Source organism: Symphodus melops (assembly GCF_947650265.1).
Source record: "Symphodus melops genome assembly, chromosome: 22".
Taxonomy (NCBI): domain Eukaryota; kingdom Metazoa; phylum Chordata; class Actinopteri; order Labriformes; family Labridae; genus Symphodus; species Symphodus melops.
Window position 1 is genome coordinate 5992040 of NC_136712.1, and position 12489 is coordinate 6004528.

Consider the following 12489-nt stretch of genomic DNA (forward strand, 5'->3'; position numbering starts at 1 on the left):
AAAGATGCCACATTGGTCCAACTATGGTTACAATACAACAAATGTTGAAGTATGAAAATGGAAGCCAATCAAATAGCCCCTTTTATCTCAACAAATCAGGCGCGGTATTACATGTTCAGGAAATAAAACAGGAGGAAGTAAGGAAATGCGATTTCCAGTCGATAAAATGCCAGAAGAGGTCTTCTTATGTTTCAACGATGAAGTAATGGAAAAAAAGGAAAAGAAATGGATACTGAGAAAAGCCCAGTCTGGGAAACTGAAAAAATAAATAGTTCGGGGTTATTCAAACATTTTAAAAATAAATAAAAAGAACGTTTTGGGGAAGAGAAAACAAACAGCAAAGCAAATGGCAAACAAAACAAGAAAGTAGGAAACAAAAGGGAAGATTTCCATCTATTGCTCTTCAGCATTATGGATTCATATTCAACAAACCATTAAAATCTGAAACACAGAGGCAGAAGCTATAGCCGGGAGGCAAGGAATGTGGTCCAAAAGTCACAGCCTTCAGGGTCCGTCACGAAAGGTTTACCCCAGATGGGCCAGAGAAGAAAAAACACACGCGCATATTTCAACACGTGGCGGCCTCTGACGAAGACAAGGTGGGCCCGAGCGCACGCAAATATACACACAAGAGAGGTTTTATCTGAGCTGGGATCTACTGCGGTTTTGGAGAATTGGAGGAACTGGGCGTGAGCACCTTAAGGACCTCCAACCCAAACACAGACACGGTCGTTTGGAAAGGAGAGCACGGGCAGATACGACGCGCTGCAGAGCGCAGAACAGCAGAGCTCATACAAAATACAGGAACACACTGAGTGAACATGTGAACACAATAAGACATGCAAACAAATACAAAGCAGTTTCGACTTGAATACACTGCACTCTGCTTTAAAAAGGCACACAGGAACACACCCTTTAACTGACATGAATATTATATTCATATTGACCTACATGTTTACACGGCATCAATTCTCCCTGAACACACACATAAACACACATACGCACGCTTGCACATACTTCTTCCCCGACTAACTTGTAATCCAATCAGTATTTCTGCTTATGCAGCAAAAACTAGTGGAACAGCGAGCAAACTCAGCAGCTTCCACCTCGAACACACTCCTTTTGCCCTGGACCTTTCAGCAGACACACACAGCGACACACAGAAACCCTTCCTCTCCTGCGTGTGTGTGTGCGTGCACAAGGCGAGCGGCCTCCACTTCACACACGAGCCACAGGATACAGTTAAACACAAAAACTTGTGTGTGCGTCACATTCCTCTCGCGTCAAACACACACATGGTACACACACACACACACACACACACACACACACACACACACACTCTGTTCAGTCCACGCTGCCTACTTTTATCCCACTTTCTCTGGTTACACATCCCATGTCTGCTCTTTTTCACTCACACACTGTCTGTAGCACATTAACATACACGCACTCGTACACTGCGGCCTGCGCAAACACACACAAACGCAATTCTGCAGACATGTGCATTATGTGCATGGAAAGATACAGTGAAATCACTGCCTTGATTCAATTTTGGAAGTTTTATCATGTTATTTGTGTTAACCCGTATCAAATTGAAGTCATAACCCATTTATTTTCATGTATCCATGCGCAAACATACACACTGTATAATCAAGGACACCCCTTCAAACTGACAAAAACAAGCATTTCATTCAAATAAATTATCATTTGCCGTACTCTGCTATGGAAAATAACCTGCCTCTTGTCTGAAAAAGCCCTGGAAAAAAAAAACACAACACACAGAGCCACATTCAAAATTCAAGTGCAATTGTCTGTGGAGTACTCTTCACTCCCCCATTCTCAGAACAGGCGGGCGTTTTTGACGCCTACACGCCACGCAATAGTGGAATAATGAAACTGCGTGAAAGAAAGGCGACAGGGCATTAAATAATGTTTATCTGAATGTGTGTCCGCACCACTGTGTGACTGACATGAAAGATAAAAGCCTGACAGAGGAAAACACTTGACTGAGATTCTACATATGGATAATATTCTATTAAACCAAAGCGGCAGATTTCGAGTGTTTATCTTGTTTCAGATATACAAGTGAAGGCTTAACAAGAGGGGAAGGGTTTTCAACATGTAAAAATGTGTCTGAATGACACATTTTGCTTGTTAATTTCCTTTTGTTGACACAGCTTTCTTTTGTTTCCGCTGTTGGCAAAAGGTGCGTGACTTAGACCCTCCAGGTGTGCTTCTGTGGTTTGCCAGAGAATCTGTCTGTGTTTTACTAAAGAGCGACTCTGTTGACGAGCAGAGGAGGGAGAAAAAAAAAAAAAAAGAGATGGTTTTGAAAAGAAAAATGGCAGCTCAAAAGAAGCTGGCGCAGAGAATTACACATGTTTATCTTTTAAATACAGGGATAGCTTTAGAAAACCAAAGACACAGTCCTATTATATCTCCAGAGGTTTGGTTTTGGCACGTCAGTCTCTCCGTCTTTCTCAGCCCAGCCTTCCACTGCTTTCTTTTTTCTACGTGTGTGGCGCGGCGATCGTTCTCTGCTGCTCTCATGACGGCCTCGGCCACAGAACGCAGGTGTCAGGGGAGAAGAAGAAGAAAAAAAGAAGAAGAAGAAGAAGCAGAGACTGCGGAGCCGTCTTGTGGAAATTTGCAGAGAGCTTTGCTTAACAAAGTGTTCAAATATTATCCTAAGCTCAAGGATATCCACACATGCCTCAAAAGTTCACCTCTCTCGCTCCCTTTCTCTCCCTTTCTAAGCACAGTAGCAGGTGTGGGTTGGTTTCCATGGTGACCATCTGTATAACACAACCTGGGCACCATTCAGGTGTAGTTTAGTGACAGCTCTGACAGGAAATATGCTGCTTTAAACAGAGCGCTTTACAGTCTACAATTAAGAGGAGCTACATCAAAGTGTGTTGATTGATTTTTTTATGACAACACTATGTGAGAAGTTTGCTGTTTAAGCCATAAAGATGAGTGTATTTTCTTTGATTCCAGCTCTTCAAAATACCACTGAAGTTGAAATAGAAACTTAATTTTCTATTTCTAAACCAAACTGACTCACAGCTATAATATACAGTCAAGTACCGTGTCTTATGGGGCATTTAAATACCATATTCTGTCCTGTGAATATGAGAATGCTCAACCATAGGATATGTATCATAGGGAGTAACAAGGAAGACCTAACCACATCCAAAACCACACTGAATCTATATGTGTAGTCTAAGTATGTGTTGAATTTCATGCAGCACCATTCATTTCTCTCAACCAAAATGCTAGACTTCCTCATCACCACAGGGCATTCCTGTTTTTTCCCTCGAAAGAAGAAACACAGAGTGAGGACACGGGAGGAAAAAAAGCACAGAAAGCAAGATAATGAAAGTAAAAGTAGGTGCACAAAAAAAAAAAAATCAAGGATAATGGGAACAAACTAAGGCGGACACATGAGCCCATGAGAAAAAGAAAAAATGCACTAAATGCAGAGACAAAAAGCGGTTCGTTGTGGAAACATTACATTAGTGTGCGTCTCTGACTGTCATGGCGCGGCTGGACCACAGAGAGTGGTTTATGACCACAGACGGTGAGAGGCCCGGCCATGCTCATTGCAGAGAGACACAGCATGCTCATAGTGCAATCAGGCAGCGCTGCCTCCCTCTGTTCGTATTACTTTTGAAGAAAGAAAATACACAAACACTAACAATCACTTTTGCATGCAAATAAAGCCAGACACAGACTTGTTTGATTATGTACAAGCAGGCAAAAATGTGGCACACAAATCACAGTTTCACTCCTCTGCAAAGCTGTGCAGCGAGACAGAGACGGTGCTATGCAAGGCGGTTTGATGGATGGACTCTGAGAGGAACCAGGCTGTGGTTAGCGTGGTCGTGTCTGGAGCCACTGCCTGTTAGTGCAGCCTGTCAGCTTGTACCGTGTAGCTGAATGTCAGCCCTGCCAATGTATTAGAAATTAATGAGGCAGGGCTACAGATCTGAACGTGTCTCGGGCAAACTGATGCGACAGAGACCAGGAACACAAATCCACAGCAGAAGATGCACATTCCAGCTCTGCAGACCCTTATTTACAAACCTAGTGTTCGAAAACAAGGCTTCATGTCATAAATAAACAGTGTCAGGATTTTATGGCATTGCTCGAAAATGCTGCAGGATTCATTAAAACCCAAAGTGCTAAAAAAAAAAGAAGAAGGGAGATTTATGTTATTTTCCCCAAATTTCCCAATGTTGCAATGTAAATTACGACATTAGAGCTTAAGTGTTTTCAAAATCTTCCTCATTAAACAAGCTGCTTCTGACATTTATGGGAGGGAGAGGGAGTAACACAGAAAAGGGAGCAAATGAAGTGTTAAATGACTGGGGTTTTTGAGGGACTTTTACTTCAACTGGACCCGACATTTTGACATTAAAATCTTGAAGAATGGTAGATTCAAATCGCAGACAGCATCTGTAATCATAACACATCTCTGCAAATCCTTATAACATCAATCCTGCGCAAAGAAACGTTACGAAATCCACACTGATGTTTTCCTGCCGCTCCCCTTGTCTTTGTCTGTTTGCAGTCTATCGGTCCTGAAGTCGGTCTTTCTGCAGAGATGTCCCCCTCATTTGTAACACGACTCTGCTCAGACTGAATGGTGCATCCTTTCTCCATCTGACTGACAAGACTTAGCAGGTGGCGGGACCCATTCAGACTCGCGCTCCAGCAATCTGCGCCACGCTGTAACCCAAGCCTCTATCCCGAACACAGATGCAAAGAAACAGGATATTTTTCCCTGCATGCATGTCCGTACATTGCTTATGTACACACGGGGAAAAATGTACACTGCAAATGCTGCGTGCAGACTCATTAATCTTTGAGCAAACATACTGCGCTGACACCACGTCTTATTTTGGCTTAGAGCAGCACACATCCAGACTGTTTTTGAAAATCATTTTCCTTAAAATATAAATCTTCGAGAGCAAATGACACTTTAAAAAAAAAAGTTTACTACATGGATAATACATTCTAATTGCTCCTTTCACATTCATATATTAGCTTAAACTGCATGCAGTACGATAATAAAGATTAGCACTACACTCTCTAAGATACACTAAGTGAAACAAGAGACAGATTTCTCTGTGCAATGATGAATGGCTTTTTGTTTAGCAAGCGCGTTTGACTCAATGCACAATTATCTTCAGTGCAATGAGTGTTGACACAAATACTTACAAGCACTCATTTCAGTATTCCTGCTTTCAACTTGTGGACATGTGTGACGGCTTGTGAGCATTCAGAAAAATGTGGTCACTCAAGTTTGTGAGTCAGGTTAAGAAAATGTAATGTTTTTTTTGGGGGGGGTTAGTAGAAGGCAAAAACCACTTCGAAACAGTGGCTTCTACAACTGGAATGTGGAATGTGGAAAAGATGAGGGTAGTTCAGTCTGTGTGTGTGTGCGTGCGTGCGTGCGTGTGTGTGTGTCTATAAAATGGAGCTGAAAAAACGCTATCAACTGCAATCAAAGAGACAGGAACAGGAGACCAGCATACAGAAAAGAAGCACACACACAGACAACCTACATGAAGATTGTACTTAGGGTCTGTGGTGTTGTGGTTCCTTGAGATGCGACCAAGCCACAGAACAGGGAGGAAAAAGAGGGGGGAGAGAGAGAGAGAGAGAGAGAGAAGAACGATGAGAAACCGAGGAGATGGAGGCAGACATCTCCAAAGTTGGCGCGTTGGGAGAACACCTTATAATTATCTACATCCGCTCTGTCAGCCAGAGCCCGCAGAATACAACACGGAGAAGAAGAGAGGGAGACTGAAAGCTCATTCACTTATAAAGAATGAATAGGACACACTGATAAACCAACACACACATGCAAACAGCCGCAAAAAGGGATGTTTACGCCCACACACAAGCACACATGTACACACTAGCAGGGCTCATTATGGGGCCGAGTCCAGACTGTGTGGAGTGCGGTTCCACACCAAGTGTCTATTTTAAATGGTTGCAGGCCAAATCTAGATTCCCTGTCTCTGTCTCAGTCTTGCTCCCGGCATCTTCCCTCCCTAGTTCCACCCATCAAGCCAGCCTGCGAGGGGCGGCTGCCGTGGCATGAGGAGGTCATACAGCAGGCTCCATAATTAGCCATGCGAAGGGTAATTATCAGGTTGTTTATCGAGTCTTTTAAAGTTTTAAAGAGCTGCACGCTGGCTCCTTCCTGGGCATCACAATAGGGTTGAGTTGAGCAGTTTGATTGATCGAACTCCTTGTAGTCAAACGTGTAGTGCAGGGGCATCGAGTGACCTAAGGGGGTCAGTGTTTCTCCTGATGGATCATTGCAGAGTGGAAGACTGCGGCACAGTTTGTTTTCAGGAATTTGATTTGTGTGCAGCTATGCATTGATCCATGGGAGTGTATCATTTATATATCCTTATATGGTTGCAGTATTGGCCAAGTGAAGTAACAGTATTGAAAGGTTTCAGTTGTGCCATATATATACTGTAAAGTACTGCGACCTCAGATTTCAATGAGTTGATAAGATGTTCTTTGAAAGGTACTTAAGAAGATGGTGAGTCACTTTTAGTTAGAAATCAGTTTTCTGTAACTCGTCCCACTTTGTGTTCGAACATATCCGCTTTCTGATCATCTGGTATTAATATCGCTCGTGTGTGTGCTAATGCTAAGCCAGAACATTGTTCCCTGGACTTGAGTTTCACCTTAAGTCTCCCTCTCTTTATGTGACTATTCGAGAACAGTAAGAGCTATTCTAGTCTGAAGGAGAAGAGAAAATCATTAACTTCAGTGATCATACTTCTGTCCCCATAAAGCCAGATCCTTTTAACTGACTGTCGAACTGACCCCAGAGGGAAATCATTTACTCTTCACTTGCTGCGCCAGCCGTCCCATGGGAGGTCATTTTCTCTACCTGCCGCCATTTCTCAGTTGTTCTACCTTTCAAAGTGCTCACTCTGCAGTTGTTCAACCGTCCTTTCTGGCAGAAGAAGATCACTTTTTTTCCCCTTGACTAACGGGTCCCTTGATGCGTGTCATCAGCGCTCATTTAAGGCCGATTTCATGGGTTCTTGCTCAGATGGTTAGTGTTTATTTGACTTTCCCAAAACCCCGGGCCCTCCTTGTTTTGGAACTGTCATACACCTGATCGACTCACTCAAGGGCTCGATGCTTGTTTGACTGTCCTTCCCAGGAGGATTCCTCCTTGTGGTTTATTTGACTAAATTACCATGCAAAGGGAGAGGGGATGAGCGACACTTCACTTAACGACCTGCCTCCCTTCCGTCTGCTGTGTGTCTGCCAGCTTTTCCTTCATTAAAAGACATTCTCCTCCCCCCCCTCAGCAGGCGCCCCCACGGTATCTCCATCTCTTTCATCGTGGGTGTTGACTGAGACTCGTCCCCCTGACAGGCATCAAGAAAACCATCAAACACCTGTGGGGACGCGACATAAGCACAGGCAAAAGATACTAGTGGGGCACACAAAGAGCAAACAAAACACTCTGATGCCTCTACACTAGAGAAGTTCCCATACAACTGAGGGGGAAATAATGGACATAAAGGATTAATGTACCAAAATCTAGACTTACGCATCGGTCCATAAGGGGCAACCTTTTGAAAAAAATTAAAATTAAAAAAAAATTCTGGGGGGGGAAGGGGGGTGGGGTATTGGTATCGATTCAGATGCAGATATTATTGGCCACACAAAATCGATGCTGTTGTTGGTGCTGGTATACAACCAGTCACAGTATCAGACCACCATTACACGACCCCATGTGCAAAGACGGCAAAGCTGATACAGCCTCAAACAACTGGTCAAGCCAACAACAGCTGGTGATCACAGAAAAGCATAGAAGCACTCATTCCAAAGCACAAACATTTATCTGATGGTTTGAGGCGGTATATAGGGCCGATATTATTATTATTATTATTATTATTAATAGTGCTAATATCAGCCATACCATACAAAAACAGATGCCAAAACTACTAATGTCAAGATGGGAACTACTTTACTGTACGCCCTATATCCAGTCACTCAAAAGGGAATACACACTCAACAATATAACAAGCTAACAGTGGGTAATACATATCTGTACCTGTGGCTGATATTGATATTGGCGACATGCTACCAAGAAAAAAGGATAAAAATCCTTCAAGTGGATAAAAATTTAAAAAAAACAGCAGACTTACAGCAGTTGGTGACCATATAAATATATAAACCCAGAATCAACAGCACAATAGAATATGCAGATTTTGCGAGTTCATGCCGACATGCACGGCCCCACGCACAAACCAGGTGTCTAATTATATGAGTGCAAAGCCAGACCTGACACATTCTTGCCTCACGAAAAACACAAAAACCCAACACACAGAGACACCACTTACAGTCTAAGGAGAAGAAATCACAAGAGATGGTGTTGAGTCCTCACACCCAACGTGGTAAGAACACACACACACACATACACACACACACACACACGCATACAAACAGCAAGGCTTTGATGTACTTTTAGCAAAAATAACTGTACATACACAAAAGTACATCTTTCATGACAGCGAGTTTCCCAGCAGACATGGCCTGCTGATTTTTACGATCCACATCCATCACTTGTACAGTCGCTCAATACAGACTTTGATGCTCGATGACATATCTCTTGTCTGGTGTTGTTGTCGGCAACGTGTTCTCTTGTCAGACTGAACAGCAGACGATCACAAAAGGGGGGCAGGAGGGAACGATATTTGCATTCTTTTAACAGATGGCTGAGTAAAGGAGGGATGACATTTATCCATCATGCTTGAGGCTCCTGTTTGGTGTGAACTGACATAATAGAGCCCATGGGATGTTTAAGTTCAGGAAGGTTCAACTGTGATTCATTCCAGGTATTTGTTGATGCCCTGGTAAATGTATGTCATCACTTTTTAAAATGTGACGCGGGGATCTGAGGGGCACAAAATCCAGCGTCATCATTAGAAACGCCTAAAATTAAAGCTTAAAGCTAAAGCTTAAAGTCACATGCATTTTGACTCTAGATCTAAAATATAAACAATCACCACACACACTCTGAAATTGAAAGGGTGATAAAAGAAAATATACTACACCACAATTACAACTTGCACTCCAGCTAAAATATAAGGCATGTGATATAGTAGGCCTCTAAACACAAGTTACGCCAAACGTCTCAGCTAAAGATAGAAAATAAATGTAACTGACAAATGTCATATCGTCCCCTTCAAAAAGTAAAGAATCTGATGTTCTCTCAAGATAGATTAAAATTGTCCGAGGAGCCAAAGCTCTGGGTGACAGTCAACCACACGCTCGTGTTTTTCGGCTGCACAGCGAAGGCAGATCAACCCGTTTCCAGAGAGCACGTTTTACGAGAGAGGCAGGACTAAAATAAAGAATCAAGGGAGCACACTCTCAGCCGTATACTTTGCTTCATGTTTTCGGACAAAGAGCCACAATAGTCAACCATCACTGACATTACAGAGGGAAAAAAAAAAAGCTTCCCTAAATATGTCAAAAATGTTGCCAGTTATTTCTAGCGTAGATGAAAAGTGCTAAAATAAAGACCCTGATTTAGTGTAGGGTGTGAGAGAGGAGTCAAGACAGAAAGAGAGAGAGAGAGAGAGAGAGAGAGAGAGAGAGAGAGAGAGAGAGAGAGAGAGAGGGAGGGAGGAGGAGGACGAGGAGAGGAAGAGCCGGCGCTCCGCAGTCTCCCCTCAAAATAACACAGGAGAGGGAATAATATGTTTGCTTGTACAAGTCAAAAACTTACACGTGCACAAAATAAAAAACACACCAGAAACTCCCTCTCATTTTCTACCAATGCATTCTACTGGGGGAAAAAAAAATATTTAAAGCATACATATTAAATAAGCATGCATTTATGGCTTCCATTTAAATAAATAAAACTGTACCACTGTTGGATCCATTTGGTCTCGAGTAATGAGAAGTTGTGAAACGTGCATGGTCCCTTAAAGAAAGACTCTGTGTCATGACTGAAGCTGACTTTTTGGGACAGAAGCCATGAAAACAGAGACGAACACCGGTTCTGAGCACTTAACAGAGCGGGGCAGCGCTATAAGAAGGGGAAAATTGGTTCAGTGGCCAAAATATACATTTAAGTCAAGGCTAGAGCCTTTTTTTCGTCAGCATATGGAACCAATCTAACTATTTGTAAGAAGAATAGTGGATTCTGAGAGTGAGTGCGAGGGAAGGAGTGAGTTAATGAAAGAGAGAAGAATACGGGAGGTTAGGCAGCAGGGAGTAAGATGCAGTGTGCGCTGACCAAGAAGGAGAAAGACTGAATGAAAGAGAGACACAGGCAGAAATAGAATCAGAGAAATAGAAGAAAAGCATGGCATAAAAGAGCACCCGCGAGCAAGAAACTCGACAAGCCATTTAAAAGCAACCACAGTGGTCTCGTATAACCTGGAGACACAAGGGAGAGCCGAGAGTGCGCTTACCCTTGTATGACAGCTTTAGCCTGGGTACGTTGTGCTTAGGCTCATCACCTCTTCCAGGCTGCACCGCCCCGCACAGCAGCACTACAATCCCAAACAGGTAATCCATGGTGCTGGAGTGCTGCTGCTGGCCAACCTCCAGACCAGGGGGAAGGGGGGGGGGGGGGGAGAGAGGAGGCACTTACACCCTGACCAGTGCCCCAAAGATGAGTGTCTCCTGCTGGGGTACGCAACGCCTGGAGCGTTCCCCTGAAAGTGGAGGTTCCAGGAGAGAAGAAAAAAATCTTGCTCCTTTAGGGGGGGGATTCTCTGTAGTGTGAGATAGAGTGCTGCTCACATGGCTCCCCGTGTGGAGGTCCAGGCTTTATAGTCCCTTTGGTTTATCTCTTCTCTCACCCAGGTGAAGGCTCAGCAGGGCTTCAGATTGCCGTGATTGAGAGGAGAGCCTGTGTAAAAAGGTAAATCAGATCCCTTATCCACAATAGTAAAGCTATTCTTTTCTAGAAAGTATTTTCTTTTTGTCTGTTTCTGGCTTCTTTCTCTTTGAGCAGACACTCACAGCAAACCCTCTAATCCTTGTGTGCGGCTCCACCAGACTGCCAGAGAGAGAGAGGCAGAAAGAGAGAGAGAGAGAGACACCATCCACGGGAAGAGAGGGGAGGGGAGGAGAGCAGCTGAGAGAGCGCAAGAGAGAGAGAGAGAGAGAGAGGAGGGGGGCGGGATAACAAGAAAACAAGTAAAGTGGAGTAGAATTATGGTGGATCATGAGGTTTATATAGTTTTGTCTTTTCCGCTTTTATTTCCTATTCTGTTAGTCATCAGTTTTCCAATTTTTTTTGACATCTCATCTCGGTCGCGGTCAGTAGATTTGCAGGTCACCTGTTAGACCTGAGGTGGAAAAAAGGTTGACGCATTAAACTGGTAGTTTCCCTAAATGCGACATATATGGAATAAATGAAACAACGTGACTTCACAGAAATGGTCCTGATACGTGTCACCTTTGTTTTGATGGCACACACACACACACAAAAAAAATCCCCTTGGTTTTTTGTTGTGATCTTTGAGACAACAACCGATTCAAATATCTCATCCTAAGGTCCTTGAAAAAGTTTTGAACCTTGCAATACCTCACAGGAAATATAAAACTTTGGAGTACAATGAAAAGAATTGTTTTTGTTTTGTCTTTTCTTTTTTTTTTTCAGGACACCATGTCAAAAAAAAAAAAAAAAAAAAGCCATGAGAGATATTATATGTCAGGACGAAGGTGTCTTTCAACATTGTGTGTTCAGTTTTCAAAAGAAGGATTTGATGTTCCAGCTTTTTCAGCCTCTGCCGATCTCTTCGTGCCCTGCAGCTTTTACAGCAGGTCACGATGTGTTTCCTCAAATACATTTCAGTAACTATCGGGAAAATATTCTGTTTCCACAAAACAAAAGGGCTTAGGTACGAATAAGACCGTCTCTTTAAATTTAAGATGAATTTCTGATCACACTATGACTTTCTCAGGGAGGTTTCGGTGTGTGTTTGTGTGATTGTCGTGAGCTGGGGAGTTAATAAGAAACCAGCTGGATGACACGGATGAAGAAAAAACAGTCGCGGCCCTGGGAAAAGTTTAGAGAAATAAATCAGGACCAGGCGAGTCGAAACAACAGTGTCTAATTTCTCCCTATCTTGTTTAACTTGTGGCGAGATAACGTAAAAACATTAACAAGAGTTTGTTTTCTTCAGTCCAGAATATGAATGTACATATTTTAGGAGCATTTTGTTGGATTATTGTACATAAATAAAGACACAGTTTTCCTGCAGAGTACCACTTTTCAATGTGTTTAGGATTTATCCAGAGAAAGCCTGTATGTTGAGGGGAACACATGCTGGTAGTTAACCTGTGTAGTCTGAGACAGATCCTGTATCTGCTAAAGTCATTCACATCAGCGAGGCAGGTCAACAGCACTCTCCCCCCTCCATTAAACCCCTGCTAGGCCCTGCAGGTGTTTGTGTGTGTGTGTGTGTGTGTGTG

The 12489-nt window shown here is 43.1% G+C and overlaps 1 protein-coding gene across 2 annotated transcripts in view; it reads right to left on the minus strand.

Moving 5' to 3' along the window:
* Positions 1–11080, minus strand: part of sema3aa (sema domain, immunoglobulin domain (Ig), short basic domain, secreted, (semaphorin) 3Aa) — a 30659-nt gene extending 19579 nt beyond the window's left edge. Inside the window, exon 1 of one of the 2 annotated variants that reach the window (XM_079335094.1) lies at positions 10476–11080. In XM_079335094.1, coding sequence (XP_079191220.1) covers positions 10476–10581 — 106 coding nt within the window. In that variant the 5' untranslated portion in view covers positions 10582–11080. Of the gene's footprint in view, positions 1–1017; positions 1243–10475 lie in introns of those variants that run through there. The other variant, XM_079335095.1, reaches the window with a different exon arrangement.
* Positions 11081–12489: the final 1409 nt, after the last annotated feature.